The sequence below is a fragment of the Neodiprion pinetum genome, chromosome 3 (assembly GCF_021155775.2).
Source record: "Neodiprion pinetum isolate iyNeoPine1 chromosome 3, iyNeoPine1.2, whole genome shotgun sequence".
Taxonomy (NCBI): domain Eukaryota; kingdom Metazoa; phylum Arthropoda; class Insecta; order Hymenoptera; family Diprionidae; genus Neodiprion; species Neodiprion pinetum.
This window is the reverse complement of record NC_060234.1, coordinates 1,049,738-1,076,363: the sequence shown is the minus strand read 5'-3', so window position 1 is coordinate 1,076,363 and position 26,626 is coordinate 1,049,738. Positions and strand designations below refer to the sequence as shown.

The 26,626-nt window shown below is 42.8% G+C and overlaps 2 protein-coding genes across 10 annotated transcripts; one reads left to right on the top strand and one right to left on the bottom strand.

The window, feature by feature from the left end:
- The first annotated feature begins 344 nt into the window (after window positions 1-344).
- Hr83 (Hormone receptor 83) lies at window positions 345-4,343 on the top strand. The gene is made up of 6 exons (XM_046616409.2): window positions 345-470; window positions 540-680; window positions 759-854; window positions 3,173-3,409; window positions 3,496-3,804; window positions 3,913-4,343. The coding sequence occupies exons 1-6, from the start codon at window positions 467-469 to the stop codon at window positions 4,143-4,145; spliced, it is 1,020 nt and encodes a 339-aa protein (XP_046472365.1). The 5' UTR covers window positions 345-466; the 3' UTR covers window positions 4,146-4,343.
- On the bottom strand, window positions 1,531-26,509 carry conu (Rho GTPase-activating protein conundrum). Of its 9 annotated transcripts, none has more exons than XM_046616407.2 (12): window positions 26,491-26,509; window positions 24,886-25,121; window positions 24,291-24,532; window positions 24,058-24,185; window positions 23,770-23,966; window positions 23,469-23,634; window positions 23,185-23,350; window positions 22,934-23,111; window positions 22,693-22,859; window positions 22,438-22,615; window positions 22,006-22,356; window positions 1,531-1,663 (listed from the first exon to the last, which is right to left on the bottom strand). In XM_046616407.2, the coding sequence occupies exons 2-12, from the start codon at window positions 25,025-25,027 to the stop codon at window positions 1,632-1,634; spliced, it is 1,947 nt and encodes a 648-aa protein (XP_046472363.1). In that variant the 5' UTR covers window positions 25,028-25,121; window positions 26,491-26,509; the 3' UTR covers window positions 1,531-1,631. The 9 variants fall into 9 exon arrangements, with proteins under 9 accessions (XP_046472363.1, XP_046472360.1, XP_068990524.1 ...); XM_046616404.2 differs by having other exon boundaries at window positions 26,390-26,504; XM_069134423.1 differs by having other exon boundaries at window positions 22,693-22,856; window positions 26,390-26,504.
- Between the last annotated feature and the right edge of the window lie 117 nt (window positions 26,510-26,626).

The following is a 26,626-nucleotide window of genomic DNA, read 5'->3' as shown; positions in this document are numbered from 1 at the left end:
CATTTTTCTTCTGGTACAAAAATAATGAACGAGCATTTGAATTGAAATTATTGTAGAATTCTATCGACATATGACGAATGAGTTTATCGTCAAATTACGAATTTACATGTATCAGAAAGGATCACGTTAGTTCTAACAGTGCGAAAAAAGAAGAGAGTCTAAAAACATGCGAGAACTTTTATAGAAAGAAAAAAAGAAAAACGTACAAAGACAAACGATCGGTCAGTCAGTTTGTCGTGAATGAGAACGAGGTGTTTCAGAACACGTCGTCAGCGACGACTGTCCAACGCCTCGACAACTTGGCTCCCATAGGTCGGTCGTCACGACGTCGAAGGGCCGGCTACTGCGCACTTACCGAACCGTAAATGCATCACCTTGGATCCCGACACCTCACTCGATCTATGATTGCCGATAAGCTCGCTCATCTACTCGTGGAGCGGTACGGAAGAATCATCGAGGAAGAAACATGGGTGAGTCGAAACGAGCTTAAGCTTTTAAGTTTTTTTTTTTTTTTTTTTCTTACCCCAAACCGTTTCTAGGGAGAACGTTGCCGGCTCCAGTTTCCTGCAAAGTCTGCGGCGATCGTTCCTACGGCAAACATTACGGAGTTTACTGCTGCGACGGATGTTCCTGTTTTTTTAAAAGATCAGTGCGTCGCGGAGTGCTCTACACCTGCATAGGTGAGCGGGTTCTATCGATCGTAGATCAATCATCACCACGTCAATGATCAATGATAATTTCTCTCTTTTTTTTTTCAGCCGGAACCGGAAGCTGTGCGGTGGACAAAGCGAGGCGAAACTGGTGTCCGCATTGCCGTTTGAAGAAGTGCTTCACTGTCCGCATGAACATATCAGGTGAGTGCATTCGGTTACGAATTTTTTTTCTTATCCATTCCTGTTTATTGAAAGAAAATTTTAAACCTTCTCCGGTTATTCGAACTCGAGGTAGAGTATATCAGAATAGTTGAAGCGTGAAATAATTCGACTGCATTTATATCCGTGTACTTTACGTGTATACCGATTATGAGTTTGAGCGAAACGAGATGCAAACAGAGACACGAGCCGCCGCGTGTCGCGACCGAGTGTTGGTCAACTAATTGACAGGCCTTTAACGCGGAGAATCACTGTCACGATGGGTGAACAAAAATACTGTACCAACTGCACGGTTAGCTAGGAAATTCGTGTGACGTTGTAACCGTTCAATTGCTAGCCATGTATAGCGTGTTTTTTTTTTTTTTTATTTCGAGAGGGCGAGATGTGATCGAATTCCGTGAAATTGTTCAATCTCAGGTCAATCTTGACGTATGATGGATGGGATTTTGTCCTTCATTGTTAATTGACTTATTCAGGTTTGAATTGGTCACTATTTGGGATGAAGATTATTATAATACGAAACGCAAAGATCCAATTTTGGTTCAACTTATTTTCACTTGATTGCCATTAGTGTAATGCGACGATAGATTTCAAGACTAGGAGCATACTTATCGAGAGAAGGATTTTTCAAGGATTTTTCACGAACAGACATTTCAATTTATTGACATATAAATTTATATACATATTGGGGAAACATTTCACTTGATTTTCAAAGCTGCTATGGCCGATCTCTCGGAGCACTTCTAAAAAACGCGTGTATCACTGAGCAAGATATTTCTGGACTAGATCACCTGAAATGAAAAATCAAAAAATATTTAGTTGTTATAAAGTATTATCTGGCCTATGATCGAAGGAATAAAAAAATATTAATTTTTAACAAAACGGAGACTTTTCAAAACAAAAAGAAAAAAAAACGATTTTTCCTAAAAATTTTTGCCTCGATGTGTTTATAAAATGGAAAATATTTATCGGCGAGAAAAAATCTTTGATTAAGGAATGAAAGCTTTATTCATAAAGCATGCGTAAATTTTTGAGAACGATCGGTTCAGCACTTTCCGAGAAATCTTGCTCATCGTCTTTGAAATCATAGTTTTGAGAAAAACGCTTTCAAAGTTCAAATGCACTTTCAAACGCTCCTCTGCGTCTTTGCAAATCTGCGCGTAACTTCAAGAATATTTGTCGTATCGACATGAAATTTTTCGCGGATATACTTGATTATATGTACATTACGAAGATGAAATTAAAAAAAAAAAAAATCGATTTTAAGAGTTCGCTTTCACGCACCGAGGCCGTTATTACGAACCTGGCGTGCGGGCAAACATGATCGCAGAAGCGAAACGTCGTCTATGACGTGTAAAATAACAAATTACTCCACACAGACACTTCGATCAGTAAATGCGGAAACGGGTGCTCGATTATAACTAATGCAGAGGGTGGTGGGTGGCTTAATCCTGGGTGTAAGCGTCCCCGTGTGTGAGTTAACCGCTGGCTTATTGTCCTTACCGTCGGACATTCGCCGAAGCCATCGGGGTTCACGACTAGGGGCGCAAAAGTGGAGTATAACAAAGCACTGACAGCTCAGAGCGTAACGCGTTATAACGACAATCAAATCACTCCGTGGACTTGGCTCGCCCTCTTTTCCACGGGTAAGGGTCGCCCACACCGCGTTGAAGGAGGCGTGAATCCGGTGAACTGCAGGATGGAGATCGGCATCGTGAACTGGAAATGTCGATAAATCGAAGAAAGATAAATATTTGTGAACGCCTGCGATTTCGCTGTCGAACGGAAGCGAAAAATGAGCTGCGGACAGTGTCAACCTGGCTTTGAGAATTCGGGTATCGATTCGAAACCCGGTGTGGAAGCCGCTTTATAGAGCTTGCCTCGCGTGTTTAACCCCGGGGATGATATATCACTCGACGAAGTTCGCTGTCGTTAATAATTGAGAGACTGACCATTTGAATGTAAGAAACAGGTGGAGTTTGTGTAACTAGATTCTCGCTTCGAGGCGTCGGCTGTTGTTGTTCTTACCGAATATAGGCTTCGATACGGGGGTGAAGTGGGTAGGTGAGAAATGTCGAGGGTTTAACTACTCGGTAATTACGCTCTTCGTCAGCCAGATTTCCATGGATTTCGGAGTTATTCCACCACTTTTTTGAGCTGCTCCAGTTTGTACTTCACTCCAATCATCGGTCTGATCAGTGATCACTAGCCCAAAATCCAATTCAACGCAATTTCGACTAGGGATAAAAACCATTCAACCGCGATCTAATCGTGGTATTAAAAGAATTTCAACCATTCAGCGGTTCAAGAAGAGCGAGGTCCACGACGTAGATTGAGGATGCCTTCGTCCCGGACTCCGGCATCCGGACCATCCTCTAATTCATCTGGGAGCGCCTTTTCCGAAGTGAGCAGCTTGGAACCATCGGTTTTGATTACCCCTAAACTAGTCTATGAAACGGCAACGAATTCGACGGTGAATCGGTTGCTTCTGCCGCCCATGAACTACCCTGCGCAATTTGGAAGGACGATAATTCCAGGTAGGTAAAAGTCTCTGACGTAGAATTAATAACAACTTGAGACATACTCGTTCTCATGCTGTTGTGAAATTAAAATTTTTCTCCAGGCGAAATGATCCAGTACGAAGTATCGGCACAGATTCTTCTCGCCGCTGTTAGATGCGCCAGGCAGCACCGCGACTTTTCATCCTTAGCAAGGGCCGAGCAAAATTCGGTTCTCCAGAGAGCATGGCCCCTGCTTTTTGCCCTAAGGGCCGCCATTTGGCCCTTGGACATCAGTGCTCTTCAGGGCCACGCTTCGATCCTGGGTCGAACTGCGGTTACGTCTTTGTCGAAGGCCAGAGTTGCAATAATCGAGGCAAGGGTGGACCACGTCGAGCTTTCAGTCTTGGAGACCTTCGCGCTGTGTCGACCTGGTGAGAGCTTGTTTCAAGTTTTTTGCTTGTTTTATTCTCTTCTATTTGTCGGTGGCGATGAAATACCGTCATTTGTTTTCGTTACTCAACCTAATTCGCGTTTTGCAGAACTAACGGAGACCAACGACGGTCGGATGCTCATGACAAAAGCACGAGACGCGGCGGTCGATGGACTTGTGAGACATCTGGGACCGCAGAGTCATTCCGGTACGAGGATTGCTAGGATAATGCTCCTCCTGCCAAGCCTCAGTGCGTGCTGCGCCTGCGATCTTGCGAATAGCCTCTTCGCTCCGATAATCGGCGACGCGGCTCTGAATCAAGTGATTGCTTCTATCCAGTAAGCTACTCGATGGAAAAACTTGGTCCGAGGGGATCGGTGAAGTCGGTGAAATACTGATGTGGGTGAAATTGCAGAATGCTGACAAAGTGCGGTCGTGAGAATAGTGTCATTTTGGTATATCAGTTTTAGATAAAAATGCATCATGTGAATTGATTTTGCTGTGTACGACAGTAATGTCGATGATTGTAAAACACCAATGACAGTGTCATAGCAAAACTCATATTATTAATAAACGTATATCATCGATGACTGTTCTTTTATTCTGTTGTACGATACATTGAATACACTGCAGAAGGTGCTTGTGAACTCGGAACGACGACAAGACGCCGAGGCATGACATTCAATCTCAAAATTAGAGCGCACAAGTGAAGTACGTGAGACTGACCTCGTTCGATTTGTCGTGGGATTTTCGGAAATCGGATGGCATGTTGTAATCTGTTGTATCGACGCCATATTAACGTGATTTCAAGAGATAAATCGATTAGGCGAAGTGCCAATACGCTGCGATCAACGCATCAAAAGTTACAGCCGAAAAACGAGAACCTGTGTTTTCGACATTTTTCAGCAGGTGCTTTTTCCTCGCTATTTCTCTCCTGTTGGTCCTACGCTCTTCTCGCTGCGATTTCTGAGTTCCTGAGGGTCCGATTGGTCAGATAAGGGTCATTTAAATCGAATCTGAGACCAAAAGTTTTTCGCCCAAAAAAAAAGTAAGGCTAACCCCTTTCCATTTTTGGCGAAAATTTTCGCGATTTTGAAAAGTGCTGGAATCAATTCTTCAGCGCCTTATATCGACGTGATTTTGCGAGAGAAATCGATTAGGCGCAGTTCCAATACGCTGCGATCAACGCATCAAAAGTTACAGCCGAAAAACGAGAACCTGTGTTTTCGACATTTTTCAGCAGGTGGTTTTTCTCTCGCCATTCCTCTCCTGTTGGTCCTACGCTCTTTTCGCTGCGATTTCTGAGTTCCTGAGGGTCCGATTGGTCGGATAAGGGTCATTTAAATCGAATCTGAGACCAAAAGTTTTTCGCCCAAAAAAAAAGTAAGGCTAACCCCTTTCCATTTTTGGCAAATATTTTCGCGATTTTGAAAAGTGCTGGGATCAATTCTTTGGCGCACTATTTGGACGTGATTTTGCGAGAGAAATCGATTGGGCGCAGTTCCAATACGCTGCGATCAACGCATCAAAAGTTACAGCCGAAAAACGCGGACCCGTGTTTTCGACATTTTTCAGCAGGTGCTTTTTCCCTCGCCATTTCTCTCCTGTTGGTCCTACGCTCTTTTCGCTGCGATTTCTGAGTTCCTGAGGGTCCGATTGGTCGGATAAGGGTCATTTAAATCGAATCTGAGACCAAAAGTTTTTCGCCCAAAAAAAAAGTAAGGCTAACCCCTTTCCATTTTTGGCGAAAATTTTCGCGATTTTGAAAAGTGCTGGAATCACTTCTCTGCCGCACTATATCGACGTGATTTTGCGAGAGAAATCGATTGAGCGCAGTTCCAATACGCTGCGATCAACGCATCAAAAGTTACAGCCGAAAAACAAGTACCTGTGTTTTCGACATTTTTCAGCAGGTGGTTTTTCTCTCGCCATTTCTCTCCTGTTGGTCCTACGCTCTTTTCGCTGCGATTTCTGAAATCCTGAGGGTCCGATTGGTCAGATAAGGGTCATTTAAATCGAATCTGAGACCAAAAGTTTTTCGCCCAAAAAAAAAGTAAGGCTAACCCCTTTCCATTTTTGGCGAAAATTTTCGCGATTTTGAAAAGTGCTGGAATCAATTCTCTGGCGCACTATATCGACGTGATTTTGCGAGGAAAATCGATTGGGCGCAGTTCCAATACGCTGCGATCAACGCATCAAAAGTTACAGCCGAAAAACGAGAACCTGTGTTTTCGACATTTTTCAGCAGGTGGTTTTTCTCTCGCCATTCCTCTCCTGTTGGTCCTACGCTCTTTTCGCTGCGATTTCTGAGTTCCTGAGGGTCCGATTGGTCGGATAAGGGTCATTTAAATCGAATCTGAGACCAAAAGTTTTTCGCCCAAAAAAAAAGTAAGGCTAACCCCTTTCCATTTTTGGCGAAAATTTTCGCGATTTTAAAAAGTGCTGGAATCACTTCTCTGCCGCACTATATCGACGTGATTTTGCGAGAGAAATCGATTGAGCGCAGTTCCAATACGCTGCGATCAACGCATCAAAAGTTACAGCCGAAAAACGCGGACCCGTGTTTTCGACATTTTTCAGCAGGTGCTTTTTCCCTCGCCATTTCTCTCCTGTTGGTCCTACGCTCTTTTCGCTGCGATTTCTGAGTTCCTGAGGGTCCGATTAGTCGGATAAAGGTCATTTAAATCGAATCTGAGACTAAAAGTTTTTCGCCCAAAAAAAAAGTAAGGCTAACCCCTTTCCATTTTTGGCGAAAATTTTCGCGACTTTGAAAAGTGCTGGGATCAATTCTTTGGCGCACTATTTGGACGTGATTTTGCGAGAGAAATCGATTGGGCGCAGTTCCAATACGCTGCGATCAACGCATCAAAAGTTACAGCCGAAAAACGCGAACCCGTGTTTTCGACATTTTTCAGCAGGTGCTTTTTCCCTCGCCATTTCTCTCCTGTTGGTCCTACGCTCTTTTCGCTGCGATTTCTGAGTTCCTGAGGGTCCAATTGGTCAGATAAGGGTCATTTAAATCGAATCTGAGACCAAAAGTTTTTCGCCTAAAAAAAAGTAAGGCTAACCCCTTCCCATTTTTGGCGAAAATTTTCGCGATTTTGAAAAGTGCTGGAATCAATTCTTCAGCGCCTTATATCGACGTGATTTTGCGAGAGAAATCGATTAGGCGCAGTTCCAATACGCTGCGATCAACGCATCAAAAGTTACAGCCGAAAAACGAGAACCTGTGTTTTCGACATTTTTCAGCAGGTGGTTTTTCTCTCGCCATTCCTCTCCTGTTGGTCCTACGCTCTTTTCGCTGCGATTTCTGAGTTCCTGAGGGTCCGATTGGTCGGATAAGGGTCATTTAAATCGAATCTGAGACCAAAAGTTTTTCGCCCAAAAAAAAAGTAAGGCTAACCCCTTTCCATTTTTGGCGAAAATTTTCGCGATTTTGAAAAGTGCTGGGATCAATTCTTTGGCGCACTATTTGGACGTGATTTTGCGAGAGAAATCGATTGGGCGCAGTTCCAATACGCTGCGATCAACGCATCAAAAGTTACAGCCGAAAAACGCGAACCCGTGTTTTCGACATTTTTCAGCAGGTGCTTTTTCCCTCGCCATTTCTCTCCTGTTGGTCCTACGCTCTTTTCGCTGCGATTTCTGAGTTCCTGAGGGTCCAATTGGTCAGATAAGGGTCATTTAAATCGAATCTGAGACCAAAAGTTTTTCGCCTAAAAAAAAGTAAGGCTAACCCCTTCCCATTTTTGGCGAAAATTTTCGCGATTTTGAAAAGTGCTGGAATCAATTCTTCAGCGCCTTATATCGACGTGATTTTGCGAGAGAAATCGATTAGGCGCAGTTCCAATACGCTGCGATCAACGCATCAAAAGTTACAGCCGAAAAACGAGAACCTGTGTTTTCGACATTTTTCAGCAGGTGGTTTTTCTCTCGCCATTCCTCTCCTGTTGGTCCTACGCTCTTTTCGCTGCGATTTCTGAGTTCCTGAGGGTCCGATTGGTCGGATAAGGGTCATTTAAATCGAATCTGAGACCAAAAGTTTTTCGCCCAAAAAAAAAGTAAGGCTAACCCCTTTCCATTTTTGGCGAAAATTTTCGCGATTTTGAAAAGTGCTGGGATCAATTCTTTGGCGCACTATTTGGACGTGATTTTGCGAGAGAAATCGATTGGGCGCAGTTCCAATACGCTGCGATCAACGCATCAAAAGTTACAGCCGAAAAACGCGGACCCGTGTTTTCGACATTTTTCAGCAGGTGCTTTTTCCCTCGCCATTTCTCTCCTGTTGGTCCTACGCTCTTTTCGCTGCGATTTCTGAGTTCCTGAGGGTCCGATTGGTCGGATAAGGGTCATTTAAATCGAATCTGAGACCAAAAGTTTTTCGCCCAAAAAAAAAGTAAGGCTAACCCCTTTCCATTTTTGGCGAAAATTTTCGCGATTTTGAAAAGTGCTGGAATCACTTCTCTGCCGCACTATATCGACGTGATTTTGCGAGAGAAATCGATTGAGCGCAGTTCCAATACGCTGCGATCAACGCATCAAAAGTTACAGCCGAAAAACAAGTACCTGTGTTTTCGACATTTTTCAGCAGGTGGTTTTTCTCTCGCCATTTCTCTCCTGTTGGTCCTACGCTCTTTTCGCTGCGATTTCTGAAATCCTGAGGGTCCGATTGGTCAGATAAGGGTCATTTAAATCGAATCTGAGACCAAAAGTTTTTCGCCCAAAAAAAAAGTAAGGCTAACCCCTTTCCATTTTTGGCGAAAATTTTCGCGATTTTGAAAAGTGCTGGAATCAATTCTCTGGCACACTATATCGACGTGATTTTGCGAGGAAAATCGATTGGGCGCAGTTCCAATACGCTGCGATCAACGCATCAAAAGTTACAGCCGAAAAACGAGAACCTGTGTTTTCGACATTTTTCAGCAGGTGGTTTTTCTCTCGCCATTCCTCTCCTGTTGGTCCTACGCTCTTTTCGCTGCGATTTCTGAGTTCCTGAGGGTCCGATTGGTCGGATAAGGGTCATTTAAATCGAATCTGAGACCAAAAGTTTTTCGCCCAAAAAAAAAGTAAGGCTAACCCCTTTCCATTTTTGGCGAAAATTTTCGCGATTTTGAAAAGTGCTGGGATCAATTCTTTGGCGCACTATTTGGACGTGATTTTGCGAGAGAAATCGATTGGGCGCAGTTCCAATACGCTGCGATCAACGCATCAAAAGTTACAGCCGAAAAACGCGGACCCGTGTTTTCGACATTTTTCAGCAGGTGCTTTTTCCCTCGCCATTTCTCTCCTGTTGGTCCTACGCTCTTTTCGCTGCGATTTCTGAGTTCCTGAGGGTCCAATTGGTCAGATAAGGGTCATTTAAATCGAATCTGAGACCAAAAGTTTTTCGCCTAAAAAAAAGTAAGGCTAACCCCTTCCCATTTTTGGCGAAAATTTTCGCGATTTTGAAAAGTGCTGGAATCAATTCTTCAGCGCCTTATATCGACGTGATTTTGCGAGAGAAATCGATTAGGCGCAGTTCCAATACGCTGCGATCAACGCATCAAAAGTTACAGCCTAAAAACGAGAACCTGTGTTTTCGACATTTTTCAGCAGGTGGTTTTTCTCTCGCCATTCCTCTCCTGTTGGTCCTACGCTCTTTTCGCTGCGATTTCTGAGTTCCTGAGGGTCCGATTGGTCGGATAAGGGTCATTTAAATCGAATCTGAGACCAAAAGTTTTTCGCCCAAAAAAAAAGTAAGGCTAACCCCTTTCCATTTTTGGCGAAAATTTTCGCGATTTTGAAAAGTGCTGGGATCAATTCTTTGGCGCACTATTTGGACGTGATTTTGCGAGAGAAATCGATTGGGCGCAGTTCCAATACGCTGCGATCAACGCATCAAAAGTTACAGCCGAAAAACGCGGACCCGTGTTTTCGACATTTTTCAGCAGGTGCTTTTTCCCTCGCCATTTCTCTCCTGTTGGTCCTACGCTCTTTTCGCTGCGATTTCTGAGTTCCTGAGGGTCCAATTGGTCAGATAAGGGTCATTTAAATCGAATCTGAGACCAAAAGTTTTTCGCCTAAAAAAAAGTAAGGCTAACCCCTTCCCATTTTTGGCGAAAATTTTCGCGATTTTGAAAAGTGCTGGAATCAATTCTCTGGCACACTATATCGACGTGATTTTGCGAGGAAAATCGATTGGGCGCAGTTCCAATACGCTGCGATCAACGCATCAAAAGTTACAGCCTAAAAACGAGAACCTGTGTTTTCGACATTTTTCAGCAGGTGGTTTTTCTCTCGCCATTCCTCTCCTGTTGGTCCTACGCTCTTTTCGCTGCGATTTCTGAGTTCCTGAGGGTCCGATTGGTCGGATAAGGGTCATTTAAATCGAATCTGAGACCAAAAGTTTTTCGCCCAAAAAAAAAGTAAGGCTAACCCCTTTCCATTTTTGGCGAAAATTTTCGCGATTTTGAAAAGTGCTGGGATCAATTCTTTGGCGCACTATTTGGACGTGATTTTGCGAGAGAAATCGATTGGGCGCAGTTCCAATACGCTGCGATCAACGCATCAAAAGTTACAGCCGAAAAACGCGGACCCGTGTTTTCGACATTTTTCAGCAGGTGCTTTTTCCCTCGCCATTTCTCTCCTGTTGGTCCTACGCTCTTTTCGCTGCGATTTCTGAGTTCCTGAGGGTTCAATTGGTCAGATAAGGGTCATTTAAATCGAATCTGAGACCAAAAGTTTTTCGCCTAAAAAAAAGTAAGGCTAACCCCTTCCCATTTTTGGCGAAAATTTTCGCGATTTTGAAAAGTGCTGGAATCAATTCTTCAGCGCCTTATATCGACGTGATTTTGCGAGAGAAATCGATTAGGCGCAGTTCCAATACGCTGCGATCAACGCATCAAAAGTTACAGCCGAAAAACGAGAACCTGTGTTTTCGACATTTTTCAGCAGGTGGTTTTTCTCTCGCCATTCCTCTCCTGTTGGTCCTACGCTCTTTTCGCTGCGATTTCTGAGTTCCTGAGGGTCCGATTGGTCGGATAAGGGTCATTTAAATCGAATCTGAGACCAAAAGTTTTTCGCCCAAAAAAAAAGTAAGGCTAACCCCTTTCCATTTTTGGCGAAAATTTTCGCGATTTTGAAAAGTGCTGGGATCAATTCTTTGGCGCACTATTTGGACGTGATTTTGCGAGAGAAATCGATTGGGCGCAGTTCCAATACGCTGCGATCAACGCATCAAAAGTTACAGCCGAAAAACGCGGACCCGTGTTTTCGACATTTTTCAGCAGGTGCTTTTTCCCTCGCCATTTCTCTCCTGTTGGTCCTACGCTCTTTTCGCTGCGATTTCTGAGTTCCTGAGGGTCCGATTGGTCGGATAAGGGTCATTTAAATCGAATCTGAGACCAAAAGTTTTTCGCCCAAAAAAAAAGTAAGGCTAACCCCTTTCCATTGTTGGCGAAAATTTTCGCGATTTTGAAAAGTGCTGGAATCACTTCTCTGCCGCACTATATCGACGTGATTTTGCGAGAGAAATCGATTGAGCGCAGTTCCAATACGCTGCGATCAACGCATCAAAAGTTACAGCCGAAAAACAAGTACCTGTGTTTTCGACATTTTTCAGCAGGTGGTTTTTCTCTCGCCATTTCTCTCCTGTTGGTCCTACGCTCTTTTCGCTGCGATTTCTGAAATCCTGAGGGTCCGATTGGTCAGATAAGGGTCATTTAAATCGAATCTGAGACCAAAAGTTTTTCGCCCAAAAAAAAAGTAAGGCTAACCCCTTTCCATTTTTGGCGAAAATTTTCGCGATTTTGAAAAGTGCTGGAATCAATTCTCTGGCGCACTATATCGACGTGATTTTGCGAGGAAAATCGATTGGGCGCAGTTCCAATACGCTGCGATCAACGCATCAAAAGTTACAGCCGAAAAACGAGAACCTGTGTTTTCGACATTTTTCAGCAGGTGGTTTTTCTCTCGCCATTCCTCTCCTGTTGGTCCTACGCTCTTTTCGCTGCGATTTCTGAGTTCCTGAGGGTCCGATTGGTCGGATAAGGGTCATTTAAATCGAATCTGAGACCAAAAGTTTTTCGCCCAAAAAAAAAGTAAGGCTAACCCCTTTCCATTTTTGGCGAAAATTTTCGCGACTTTGAAAAGTGCTGGGATCAATTCTTTGGCGCACTATTTGGACGTGATTTTGCGAGAGAAATCGATTGGGCGAAGTTCCAATACGCTGCGATCAACGCATCAAAAGTTACAGCCGAAAAACGCGGACCCGTGTTTTCGACATTTTTCAGCAGGTGGTTTTTCCCTCGCCATTTCTCTCCTGTTGGTCCTACGCTCTTTTCGCTGCGATTTCTGAGTTCCTGAGGGTCCGATTGGTCGGATAAGGGTCATTTAAATCGAATCTGAGACCAAAAGTTTTTCGCCCAAAAAAAAAGTAAGGCTAACCCCTTTCCATTTTTGGCGAAAATTTTCGCGATTTTGAAAAGTGCTGGGATCAATTCTTTGGCGCACTATTTGGACGTGATTTTGCGAGAGAAATCGATTGGGCGCAGTTCCAATACGGTGCGATCAACGCATCAAAAGTTACAGCCGGAAAACGCGGACCCGTGTTTTCGACATTTTTCAGCAGGTGCTTTTTCCCTCGCCATTTCTCTCCTGTTGGTCCTACGCTCTTTTCGCTGCGATTTCTGAGTTCCTGAGGGTCCGATTGGTCGGATAAGGGTCATTTAAATCGAATCTGAGACCAAAAGTTTTTCGCCCAAAAAAAAAGTAAGGCTAACCCCTTTCCATTTTTGGCGAAAATTTTCGCGATTTTCAAAAGTGCTGGAATCACTTCTCTGCCGCACTATATCGACGTGATTTTGCGAGAGAAATCGATTGAGCGCAGTTCCAATACGCTGCGATCAACGCATCAAAAGTTACAGCCGAAAAACGCGGACCCGTGTTTTCGACATTTTTCAGCAGGTGCTTTTTCCCTCGCCATTTCTCTCCTGTTGGTCCTACGCTCTTTTCGCTGCGATTTCTGAGTTCCTGAGGGTCCGATTAGTCGGATAAAGGTCATTTAAATCGAATCTGAGACTAAAAGTTTTTCGCCCAAAAAAAAAGTAAGGCTAACCCCTTTCCATTTTTGGCGAAAATTTTCGCGACTTTGAAAAGTGCTGGGATCAATTCTTTGGCGCACTATTTGGACGTGATTTTGCGAGAGAAATCGATTGGGCGCAGTTCCAATACGCTGCGATCAACGCATCAAAAGTTACAGCCGAAAAACGAGAACCTGTGTTCTCGACATTTTTCAGCAGGTGCTTTTTCGCTCGCCATTTCTCTCCTGTTGATCCTACGCTCATTTTGTTGCGATTTCTAAGTTCCTGAGAGTCCAATTGGTCGGATGAGGGTTATTTGAATCGAATCTGAGACCAAAAGTTTTTCGCCCAAAAAAAAAGTAAGGCTAACCCCTTTCCATTTTTGGCGAAAATTTTCGCGACTTTGAAAAGTGCTGGGATCAATTCTTTGGCGCACTATATCGACGTGATTTCGCGAGAGAAATCGATTGGGCGCAGTTCCAATACGCTGCGATCAACGCATCAAAAGTTACAGCCGAAAAACGAGAACCTGTGTTTTCGACATTTTTCAGCAGGTGCTTTTTCCTCGCTATTTCTCTCCTGTTGGTCCTACGCTTTTCTCGCTGCGATTTCTGAGTTCCTGAGGGTCCGATTGGTCAGATAAGGGTCATTTAAATCGAATCTGAGACCAAAAGTTTTTCGCTCAAAAAAAAAGTAAGGCTAACCCCTTTCCATTTTTGGCGAAAATTTTCGCGATTTTGAAAAGTGCTGGAATCAATTCTCTGGCGCACTATATCGACGTGATTTTGCGAGGAAAATCGATTGGGCGCAGTTCCAATACGCTGCGATCAACGCATCAAAAGTTACAGCCGAAAAACGCGGACCCGTGTTTTCGACATTTTTCAGCAGGTGCTTTTTCCCTCGCCATTTCTCTCCTGTTGGTCCTACGCTCTTTTCGCTGCGATTTCTGAGTTCCTGAGGGTCCGATTGGTCGGATAAGGGTCATTTAAATCGAATCTGAGACCAAAAGTTTTTCGCCCAAAAAAAAAGTAAGGCTAACCCCTTTCCATTTTTGGCGAAAATTTTCGCGATTTTGAAAAGTGCTGGAATCACTTTTCTGCCGCACCATATCGACGTGATTTTGCGAGAGAAATCGATTGAGCGCAGTTCCAATACGCTGCGATCAACGCATCAAAAGTTACAGCCGAAAAACGAGAACCTGTGTTCTCGACATTTTTCAGCAGGTGCTTTTTCCCTTGCCATTCCTCTCCTGTTGGTCCTACGCTCTTTTTGCTGCGATTTCTGAGTTCCTGAGGGTCCGATTGGTCAGATAAGGGTCATTTAAATCGAATCTGAGAACAAAAGTTTTTCGTTAAAAAAAAAAGTAAGGCTAACCCCTTTCCATTTTTGGCGTAAATTTTCGCGATTTGGAAAAGTGCTGGACTCAATTCTTTGGCGCACTATATCGACGTGATTTCGCGAGAGAAATCGATTGGGCGCAGTTCCAATACGCTGCGATCAACGCATCAAAAGTTACAGCCGAAAAACGAGAACCTGTGTTTTCGACATTTTTCAGCAGGTGCTTTTTCCTCGCTATTTCTCTCCTGTTGGTCCTACGCTCTTCTCGCTGCGATTTTTGAGTTCCTGAGGGTCCGATTGGTCGGATAAGGGTCATTTAAATCGAATCTGAGACCAAAAGTTTTTCGCTCAAAAAAAAAGTAAGGCTAACCCCTTTCCATTTTTGGCGAAAATTTTCGCGATTTGGAAAAGTGCTGGACTCAATTCTTTGGCGCACTATATCGACGTGATTTCGCGAGAGAAATCGATTGGGCGCAGTTCCAATACGCTGCGATCAACGCATCAAAAGTTACAGCCGAAAAACGAGAACCTGTGTTTTCGACATTTTTCAGCAGGTGCTTTTTCCTCGCTATTTCTCTCCTGTTGGTCCTACGCTCTTCTCGCTGCGATTTCTGAGTTCCTGAGGGTCCGATTGGTCAGATAAGGGTCATTTAAATCGAATCTGAGACCAAAAGTTTTTCGCTCATAAAAAAAGTAAGGCTAACCCCTTTTCATTTTTGGCAAAAATTTTCGCGATTTTGAAAAGTGCTGGAATCACTTTTCTGCCGCACTATATCGACGTGATTTTGCGAGAGAAATCGATTGGGCGCAGTTCCAATACGCTGCGATCAACGCATCAAAAGTTACAGCCGAAAAACGAGAACCTGTGTTTTCGACATTTTTCAGCAGGTCCTTTTTCCTCGCTATTTCTCTCCTGTTGGTCCTACGCTGTTTTCGCTGCGATTTCTGAGTTCCTGAGGGTCCGATTGGTCAGATAAGGGTTATTCAAATGAAATCTGAGACCAAAAGTTTTTCGCCCAAAAAAAAAGTAAGGCTTCCATTTTTGGCGAAAATTTTCGCGATTTTGAAAAGTGCTGGAATCAATTCTCTGGCGCACTATATCGACGTGATTTTGCGAGGAAAATCGATTGGGCGCAGTTCCAATACGCTGCGATCAACGCATCAAAAGTTACAGCCGAAAAACGAGAACCTGTGTTTTCGACATTTTTCAGCAGGTGGTTTTTCTCTCGCCATTCCTCTCCTGTTGGTCCTACGCTCTTTTCGCTGCGATTTCTGAGTTCCTGAGGGTCCGATTGGTCGGATAAGGGTCATTTAAATCGAATCTGAGACCAAAAGTTTTTCGCCCAAAAAAAAAGTAAGGCTAACCCCTTTCCATTTTTGGCGAAAATTTTCGCGACTTTGAAAAGTGCTGGGATCAATTCTTTGGCGCACTATTTGGACGTGATTTTGCGAGAGAAATCGATTGGGCGCAGTTCCAATACGCTGCGATCAACGCATCAAAAGTTACAGCCGAAAAACGCGGACCCGTGTTTTCGACATTTTTCAGCAGGTGCTTTTTCCCTCGCCATTTCTCTCCTGTTGGTCCTACGCTCTTTTCGCTGCGATTTCTGAGTTCCTGAGGGTCCGATTGGTCGGATAAGGGTCATTTAAATCGAATCTGAGACCAAAAGTTTTTCGCCCAAAAAAAAAGTAAGGCTAACCCCTTTCCATTTTTGGCGAAAATTTTCGCGATTTTGAAAAGTGCTGGAATCACTTCTCTGCCGCACTATATCGACGTGATTTTGCGAGAGAAATCGATTGAGCGCAGTTCCAATACGCTGCGATCAACGCATCAAAAGTTACAGCCGAAAAACAAGTACCTGTGTTTTCGACATTTTTCAGCAGGTGGTTTTTCTCTCGCCATTTCTCTCCTGTTGGTCCTACGCTCTTTTCGCTGCGATTTCTGAAATCCTGAGGGTCCGATTGGTCAGATAAGGGTCATTTAAATCGAATCTGAGACCAAAAGTTTTTCGCCCAAAAAAAAAGTAAGGCTAACCCCTTTCCATTTTTGGCGAAAATTTTCGCGATTTTGAAAAGTGCTGGAATCAATTCTCTGGCGCACTATATCGACGTGATTTTGCGAGGAAAATCGATTGGGCGCAGTTCCAATACGCTGCGATCAACGCATCAAAAGTTACAGCCGAAAAACGAGAACCTGTGTTTTCGACATTTTTCAGCAGGTGGTTTTTCTCTCGCCATTCCTCTCCTGTTGGTCCTACGCTCTTTTCGCTGCGATTTCTGAGTTCCTGAGGGTCCGATTGGTCGGATAAGGGTCATTTAAATCGAATCTGAGACCAAAAGTTTTTCGCCCAAAAAAAAAGTAAGGCTAACCCCTTTCCATTTTTGGCGAAAATTTTCGCGATTTTGAAAAGTGCTGGGATCAATTCTTTGGCGCACTATTTGGACGTGATTTTGCGAGAGAAATCGATTGGGCGCAGTTCCAATACGCTGCGATCAACGCATCAAAAGTTACAGCCGGAAAACGCGGACCCGTGTTTTCGACATTTTTCAGCAGGTGCTTTTTCCCTCGCCATTTCTCTCCTGTTGGTCCTACGCTCTTTTCGCTGCGATTTCTGAGTTCCTGAGGGTCCGATTGGTCGGATAAGGGTCATTTAAATCGAATCTGAGACCAAAAGTTTTTCGCCCAAAAAAAAAGTAAGGCTAACCCCTTTCCATTTCTGGCGAAAATTTTCGCGATTTTAAAAAGTGCTGGAATCACTTCTCTGCCGCACTATATCGACGTGATTTTGCGAGAGAAATCGATTGAGCGCAGTTCCAATACGCTGCGATCAACGCATCAAAAGTTACAGCCGAAAAACGAGAACCTGTGTTCTCGACATTTTTCAGCAGGTGCTTTTTCGCTCGCCATTTCTCTCCTGTTGATCCTACGCTCATTTTGTTGCGATTTCTAAGTTCCTGAGAGTCCAATTGGTCGGATGAGGGTTATTTGAATCGAATCTGAGACCAAAAGTTTTTCGCCCAAAAAAAAAGTAAGGCTAACCCCTTTCCATTTTTGGCGAAAATTTTCGCGATTTTAAAAAGTGCTGGAATCACTTCTCTGCCGCACTATATCGACGTGATTTTGCGAGAGAAATCGATTGAGCGCAGTTCCAATACGCTGCGATCAACGCATCAAAAGTTACAGCCGAAAAACGAGAACCTGTGTTCTCGACATTTTTCAGCAGGTGCTTTTTCGCTCGCCATTTCTCTCCTGTTGATCCTACGCTCATTTTGTTGCGATTTCTAAGTTCCTGAGAGTCCAATTGGTCGGATGAGGGTTATTTGAATCGAATCTGAGACCAAAAGTTTTTCGCCCAAAAAAAAAGTAAGGCTAACCCCTTTCCATTTTTGGCGAAAATTTTCGCGACTTTGAAAAGTGCTGGGATCAATTCTTTGGCGCACTATATCGACGTGAATTCGCGAGAGAAATCGATTGGGCGCAGTTTCAATACGCTGCGATCAACGCATCAAAAGTTACAGCCGAAAAACGAGAACCTGTGTTTTCGACATTTTTCAGCAGGTGCTTTTTCCTCGCTATTTCTCTCCTGTTGGTCCTACGCTCTTCTCGCTGCGATTTCTGAGTTCCTGAGGGTCCGATTGGTCAGATAAGGGTCATTTAAATCGAATCTGAGACCAAAAGTTTTTCGCTCAAAAAAAAAGTAAGGCTAACCTCTTTCCATTTTTGGCGAAAATTTTCGCGATTTTGAAAAGTGCTGGAATCAATTCTCTGGCGCACTATATCGACGTGATTTTGCGAGGAAAATCGATTGGGCGCAGTTCCAATACGCTGCGATCAACGCATCAAAAGTTACAGCCGAAAAACGCGGACCCGTGTTTTCGACATTTTTCAGCAGGTGCTTTTTCCCTCGCCATTTCTCTCCTGTTGGTCCTACGCTCTTTTCGCTGCGATTTCTGAGTTCCTGAGGGTCCGATTGGTCGGATAAGGGTCATTTAAATCGAATCTGAGACCAAAAGTTTTTCGCCCAAAAAAAAAGTAAGGCTAACCCCTTTCCATTTTTGGCGAAAATTTTCGCGATTTTGAAAAGTGCTGGAATCACTTTTCTGCCGCACCATATCGACGTGATTTTGCGAGAGAAATCGATTGAGCGCAGTTCCAATACGCTGCGATCAACGCATCAAAAGTTACAGCCGAAAAACGAGAACCTGTGTTCTCGACATTTTTCAGCAGGTGCTTTTTCCCTCGCCATTCCTCTCCTGTTGGTCCTACGCTCTTTTTGCTGCGATTTCTGAGTTCCTGAGGGTCCGATTGGTCAGATAAGGGTCATTTAAATCGAATCTGAGAACAAAAGTTTTTCGTTAAAAAAAAAAGTAAGGCTAACCCCTTTCCATTTTTGGCGTAAATTTTCGCGATTTGGAAAAGTGCTGGACTCAATTCTTTGGCGCACTATATCGACGTGATTTCGCGAGAGAAATCGATTGGGCGCAGTTCCAATACGCTGCGATCAACGCATCAAAAGTTACAGCCGAAAAACGAGAACCTGTGTTTTCGACATTTTTCAGCAGGTGCTTTTTCCTCGCTATTTCTCTCCTGTTGGTCCTACGCTCTTCTCGCTGCGATTTCTGAGTTCCTGAGGGTCCGATTGGTCAGATAAGGGTCATTTAAATCGAATCTGAGACCAAAAGTTTTTCGCTCATAAAAAAAGTAAGGCTAACCCCTTTTCATTTTTGGCAAAAATTTTCGCGATTTTGAAAAGTGCTGGAATCACTTTTCTGCCGCACTATATCGACGTGATTTTGCGAGAGAAATCGATTGGGCGCAGTTCCAATACGCTGCGATCAACGCATCAAAAGTTACAGCCGAAAAACGAGAACCTGTGTTTTCGACATTTTTCAGCAGGTCCTTTTTCCTCGCTATTTCTCTCCTGTTGGTCCTACGCTGTTTTCGCTGCGCTTTCTGAGTTCCTGAGGGTCCGATTGGTCAGATAAGGGTTATTCAAATGAAATCTGAGACCAAAAGTTTTTCGCCCAAAAAAAAAGTAAGGCTTCCATTTTTGGCGAAAAGTTTCGCGATTCTGAAAAGTGCTGGGATCAATTCTTTGGCGCACTATTTGGACGTGATTTTGCGAGAGAAATGGATTGGGCGCAGTTCCAATACGCTGCGATCAACGCATCAAAAGTTACAGCCGGAAAACGAGAACCTGTGTTTTCGACACTTTTCAGCAGGTGCTTTTTCCCTCGCCATTTCTCTCCTTTTGGTCCTACGCTTTTTTCGCTGCGATTTCTGAGTTCCTGAGGGTCCGATTGGTCAGATAAGGGTCATTTAAATCGAATCTGAGACCAAAAGTTTTTCGCCCAAAAAAAAAGTAAGGCCCACCCCTTTGCATTATTGGCGAAAATTTTCGCGATTTCGAAAAGTGCCGGAATAAATTCTTTCATGCACTATTTCGACATAATTTTGCGACAGGAATCGATTTGGCGCAGTCCCAATACGCTGCGCCAACGCATCAAAAGTTAGAGCCGAAAAACGAGAACCTGTGTTTCCGACATTCTTCAGCAGGTGCTTTTTCCTTCGTTATTTCTCTCCTGCTGATTCCACGCTATTTTCACTGTGTTTTCTGAGTTTCTGGTGGTCCAAATAGTCAGGAAAGAACCATACTAATCGAATTCGCGACCAAAAATCCCCTGACATCAATATCGTAAGACAGCAAGGGTAACACTTCTAGATTTTCCGAGTTGAAAGTTGAACAGTTTCAAGGAATACTAGGATTTCTTCTCTCTTGCACGGCGAGCACATTGTTATACTCGTCGGACAGAATCGATGCCACAGAATCTCAACTTGATAAAACTCAGGATAGGATGGTTACACGAAGCAAATGCACAAGTATTTTCTTTGGCACTTTATTAGTATAGGGTGTACATATAATATTTAACGAATGCGTGTATTTACAGATCCTTACAATAATATGGCGCATATCAAGTCACAATGAGATAATAATGTGGGGTAAGTACGGAGAGTCCAACAATCATGCCTACTTGAAAACATACTTTCATAAGAAGGTACCTAAAAGGGAAGAAATCAAACATTTTCATTATAGTCATAATGATAAATGTCACCATAACTAATACGAAATTCAAGCAGTCCAACCGGTCAGAAAATGGTTTCCTGTTCGTTGAAACGGTGTAGTACAGTAGTTATTCAGAGCAAGCCTGCTGCAATTGTATGATGGTAAAGCGATTTACGATTTAGACGATACGCCTTCTTTTCGTCTACTCATAAAGTAAACGTATTCATTTTCTTAATCATTCTAGTATCCCTGTCCAACCGGATCGTGTACAATTCTCGTGGAATTTCGATAGTTATATGACTGTACAATTACAATTGTACGAATAAATAAAACTACTCAAATATTATTACGTGACTGTATATAAACCTTATACAACAATTTCGTAGTGTTACTATCTAGTAACATAAACATCGATCTCATTCACGCTCAATTCTTACACGTAGGGGAAAGAAACCGCATGATGGAATAAGGGAAACCAATAATATTGATCGAAAAAATTAATAAAAGTCTGACAGAACCAATTAAAAATAGAAAACCGAAAAAATTAAAAAGATAATAATCTGCCAATATTAATCTGTATTATGAAACTTCTGCGATCGGATTATACAAGAATACGATTGATAACGAAAGAGACTCTAACACATACGGGAGAATATTATTTCGTGCTACGCGAAAAGATGAATTGAGCAATAGCCAGAAACAGTATTTTGTCTTTGTGTATACGTTTATGTAATATACATAATAGTAAAGTGATAAAATAATAAATATTAACAACATAAAATCATAGAAATTTATAGCACGCGTAAATATGTAACTGAGAATAATTAAGTACTAGGTTTTATGATCTACATTAATTGCAAATTATCGAGTATAAATTTTGAAACAAATATCGGTAATTCCCATTAAACGCCAGTTTACAGTTCCAATCAGTCTGTGACAAATACAGGAGAAGCAACAAAATAAATAAATGAGAATAACGAAAACTATTTATCCTCCAACAATTTTCAATATAAATATTTAATGTTATCAAGATCCCGACAAAGAATAAAAACTATAAATAGTATGAAATAATGATAACGATTAATGATCTTACAACTATTCTTCCTTATACAACTCAGCATAAAAGATCTGTAAGTTACTTTTTATTTTCGTTATGATATAATTGTAAATTACGATATTCTACTGGCTGGTCAAAATATACAACATATTGTACATATATCTTTGCGATTTTCGAAAAGTTCCCAAGATTTGATCAGTCAGTTTGCGATTTTAGCATAAACAGTGAAAAACCTCTCTTGAAATTTATTTTGAAGGATAAAACAATATTATCAGGGGTTCTGCAATATCTCTATGCTAACCTCGTTAGTCGTTTTATTGTAGAAAACATACGAAAAACTATGATAAAAATAATGTTAAACAAAGAAAAAAAATTGCATCATTTTTCGCATGAACTGAATGCATCCTTAATGATTTATTTCATCATTGATATAGGTACGTATACGATTACCGGTTACGTGCTACAACGGGATAGGCCGTGAATGCCGTGAAAACACATGGTAACGATTATTCTAATTTTAGGCACCAAAGTGAATAAAACAAAGGAGTAAATAATCAAACAAAAAGTAAAATACTTGAAAAATATTCTACAACCAATCTCCTAGTCTAACGTTTGAAACTCATCATATCGACGACTTGACGGACGCGTACCTGAGATTTAGTAGTACTTCTTTTTATACTTACGGTACCGTTCCTCTTCGGTTTGTCTACGGAGTTGATTAATCAGATCGTTAGGAACGTACCACAGGTTATCAACATTGTTTAGAAGAGCTTCTGTCACTTGACAGCACACAGCGGCCATGTTAACTTGGGCTGTTAGGTCGGACTGATCCCTCGGATATATATAACGAGGCGGGAACAGAGACGGGGCGACAATCATCGCCACGTTGTGAATTGACATTTTGTTTGAGCCTTGATTGTGAATGACCAGCTTAAGGAAATTCAGCAGTGCCTTTAAAGTGCAACGATGCTCGACCGGTAGAAGAAGTACCAAAAGATTCAGCGAATACGACAGTTCGCCAGGAGTTTTCACTCCTAAAACACAAAACGGTAAAAACATGATTAAATAACATTATCGCACCCTAAATCGCACCTATCGTAATTTCAGGTACCAACCGTGACTCTGATAATAAGCATCTATAAGTTCAACAGTGAGAAGAGGCTGCGGTAAATCTCTGAGTAATTTTTTCAGCACCGCCGAAAGATCATGGCACGGTGTGCGCCGCAGTAATTTATCGATCTCCTTAGATTTCGAATAGAAGTCAGTCTCCAACTCCGCGCAAAGCGCTTCAACCTAGAAACAATACACGACATGTTACCAATCGTTACTATTCGATTTCAAACCCCTGAGTACTTCGACATTGTTCGTACTTTTTGCTTGTGTCCCCCGACGCGGAGGATACCCTCTTCCCGAACTCCTCGTTTAGACAGCTCGTGTAAGAGCTTCTGAAAGATCAACGGAACGTTGCTCTCGTCGGCGGTCAATTGGCTGTCTCTGAGCAGGAGAGTGGACAAAGATACTCCGAATAAATTTCCTGCTGAAAGAAATTTGATAAAACCACTCGAACTTGAAGTCAAAACAATTTCTTTCATAATTATCTAAACCACTTACCTTTACTCCTGCGTTTATTGGGCTTTCTCTTGGTTAAGGGAACATTGTACTTATCGAAAACGGCAGTGAGCTCAAGCCACAGAAGCGACCTAAGTCTGGTCAGGTCTCGCTGAGACAGTAACTCCACTCCATACTTCGGATATCCGTCATCAACCGCAAGCACCTCCGAACCCCAGACCTGAAGAGCCAAAAAACGTTTACATTCAAACGATTTTCGGCTCGATTGTTGCTCTGAGATCAGTTTCTCTCACCTGGGACTTTGCTTCGTTGGTTCTGCACATTTCCTCGAAACTCAGGTGCCCGTGGGACGCGGTTCGGTTCAGCGGATGCGTGATCAAATTCTCGTCCCCAGATCTGCTCAACCCATACAAACTACTATGACTCCGCGTCACAGTCGCATGACCTCCGGAGCTTCTCCTGGTTTTGGAAGAAAAAAAAAAAAAATGATTAGTGACTTGTGTAAATTTTCACAAAATTTTTAAGAGTATCGCACATTCTGTGAGTTTCGTTTCAACAAATCATCACATGGCAATACCTCAGAGTAGCGTGTTCCTTAGCTGCTGAAAGCTTCCCTGCAGGCTCTACATCAAGGTGAGCAGTATTTGCGACTTCACTCGGATCGCTACCGCTTCTTCTCTGTATCGTTGGTCTCGAAAGATGAATAGTGCCGAGACGTTGGTAGGCAGTGAGTTCTATTCCCTCTGCATAAAAAAGATTTTCTACTCAAGTGAAATGTTCATCTTGATTTCGAAGTTTATATTACAAACCGCAGTGAAACAGGCAGTCTTTTTTATTAAACGATTCTTGCAAAATATGTGTAACAAATGTAAACCTACCCGAATTTCCGGCAACGTCTCCTTTCTGCGACCAGTTCCCAGCTCTTCTGAATATTTCCTGAATAGGAATAGGAGCCGGAGCTGGATGTGTTGTCTGATTTGAAATGGACGTTGGAGCACTAGGTAATCGGCGCACAGCTTCTTTTTCCTCAGTCAAAGGGCGGTGGAATATTGATACAAAACTCGGCACATTTTCGCTGAAAGTAAAACAAAAATGCAGATGTTTATGCGTATAAATTGTGGCCAGTGAACTTAAAAGACGTCAGATATTTTATTCACTCAGCTTACCTGCTCTGATGAACGTCGACTGTAACTCTAGGCGGTGACGGCGGCAAAGCAGTCTCCAATGTTTCCCCAAGTACTGAATCCAGGGAATCTGGTGTCGCACTGCGAGACCTGGTGCCCGTGCTTGAAACCTGAGGTTAATTGTACGGATCAAAGTAAAAGCTATGAAGGCTGTTCAGTAACTAATTTCTGGATTGATTATTTCAGTATTTTTTGAATTAGGCCTGGAATCACACCTCGACATCTTTGAAAACGTCTCTAATATCCGGTTTCCGAACTCGCTGTTTTTGATTGAATCGTTGCTTGACCGTGTGGTTCAGAGATCTGACACGACGTCGAACCGCTTCAGCCTGAGCCCTGGACAAAGGACGAAGAACTGCGCCGAGTTGTTCAGGTTGAATCTCCCTCCCAGCTTTCCACGGCTCAGTTAATTCCCCAAGTCCAGCGGCTCGCAACCATTCAGCCTCCTCTTCCCCATCTTGAGACAAATTGAAAAATAAATAACGAACAACAGAAGAATATCAAACGGCCGATTATAATTGTATAGAAACAATATTTTTTTTCTTCCTTTTATATCATATCCATTTTTTATCACATTCATTTTTTTTTCTCATCAACATTGCCAAGGTCTCCTCAGCATTTGCTGACTATTCACTTTGCTAAATGGAGCATTGTCGATGAAATACACCTCAACTAGATCAAATAACAAGAGTCAGCACGGTGAAGTTATAATGACTCAGACACGGCCTTGCCTCGGGCTACAAGGTACATGACTAATATTGTCTATAACTATATTATAATTCATATTGATATTCCAAATATGATTCCTACCGTCGTAACTACGAGGTCCGTATTCCTCGTCCAGATAATCATCCAGTACTTTGGTTTCCTCGATCATTTTTTTATACTCGTCCCAGTACTCCTGCAGGTTGGCGGTACCCCCGCCATAGGTCGCTCCGTGTGCTCTATCCATCTCGGTGCAATTGGAGTCTGCAACTGTCTACGAGCATCAATGTTGCATCAATGAATGTCCGCATCCAGGCTTGTTTCCAACTTATATAAAATTCCTGAAAATAGGATTAAAAATGTCAGTACTACAGTGAATTTAGTTTTCCTAGTAGACAATTAGAGACTATCTTTCTATCCGGATTGTAATCATTGTATTATTGCTAGATTAGATAAGTAACTTGGCTGAGGATAAAATTCTGAAAGAGTCATCGGTTCTGTAGTTCCCGTAACAAGATGTCTTAAAAACATTACTGCGAAAGAATCGAAAACAGCATAAGATATGTTATAATAACAATAATATTACGATATTACGGTAACGATAATAGAACGAAACCAACCTAACCTCAGCGTATGACAGATCCCGGAGGGAGTGGAGGAAAATAGCCGATGGTTTAAAGTGAGGTTATCTGATCATCGCGAGGTCTCATCGAGCGGTATAACGAGCCTAATTACGGAACGTCGAGGCCCGTTATTCGCTGCAGGCGCGAACAATAGGGGGAATGACGGCAGAGGTGTTTTATCGGGGTAAATAAGGAAAGCAATGACGACTCGAGGTGTCGATCACAGGAATCCGGGCCCGTGTATGAACGCGAATGCGAATACGTGGGCAGACGGGCGGCAAGGCGAAAGACGAGGGGAGGCAAGCGGCACACCCAGCCTGCGGTGTAAATAATAGAAATTTATTTGACTACTTATCGCGGAGAAATTAATGCCAGGCAGACGACCGAGGCAGTTGGGCTCCGTTTCCTCGGTTTCTCCTCCCACTCGTCACCGCGTCTCTCTGATAGCGTGTCGGAATTTTACGGCAGACTATCCAATCTCTCGGACGAGGTTGAAGGTAGTAACGTTACTTTAACGATCTACATTTAGGAAAAATCATTACTTCGATCCTTAGGTTTGTGCGGAATTCAGCTAGTTAATATTCGTAACAAAGAAAACATGTTTCATATTTCGTTAAGCAAATTCCTTGGAAGACGTTCTAAAATTGTACAGCGACGATTTTTTCCATCGTGTTGCGTTGAGTAAACGTTACTAACTTCAGCCTTGTGCTCTCGGCGAACTGCGACGCGCGTTACGTGCATATACAATTTAATATACATACGTGTATCGTGCATACGTCGTTGTTATTTATTTACTCACGCATAATAATATAATAACCGCGCGCGCGCGCGCATATGCATGATTGTTTTCTCTTTTCCTTAGCTTCGCTGGCTTCGCTCTTTACTCTTCTGTTCACCAGTTAATTTTTATATTTTTCTATTACAGATAGACAAGAAACATCGCGGTATAATTCATTGAGCTCGCATCGCGCGCCCGCCAAATTTACCTGCCATGCGATTTTTAATTAACTTCACTTTGTTGACATCCAGTCACCTGTTGCTCACTCACGTTCCCACACGTATTAACGCAGCCGGATACTTCACTTACCAACTCTTTCAAATGGCACCTGACTCCTCGGGCACCTGCGCCACTCCGATATTCTTTCTCAAATGTGACATTCAGTGCCATCTTGCGATTGTTTTTCAATTCTTCTCCGATCCCTCCGGAAAGACGTTTTCGTATC

What these genes read in the sequence shown, in the direction of transcription:
- conu (XM_046616407.2), bottom strand. Translation starts at nt 25,027, where the DNA reads ATGGATAGAGCACACGGAGCGACCTATGGCGGGGGTACCGCCAACCTG. An exon ending in CGGACCTCGTAGTTACGACG is followed by an intron (nt 24,533 to 24,885) that starts GTAGGAATCATA and finishes ATTTGTCTCAAG; the next exon opens with ATGGGGAAGAGGAGGCTGAA. An exon ending in AAGGAACACGCTACTCTGAG is followed by an intron (nt 23,351 to 23,468) that starts GTATTGCCATGT and finishes TTCCAAAACCAG; the next exon opens with GAGAAGCTCCGGAGGTCATG.
- Hr83 (XM_046616409.2), top strand. An exon ending in AGTGCTCTACACCTGCATAG is followed by an intron (nt 681 to 758) that starts GTGAGCGGGTTC and finishes TTTTTTTTTCAG; the next exon opens with CCGGAACCGGAAGCTGTGCG. An exon ending in TGTCCGCATGAACATATCAG is followed by an intron (nt 855 to 3,172) that starts GTGAGTGCATTC and finishes TCAACCATTCAG; the next exon opens with CGGTTCAAGAAGAGCGAGGT.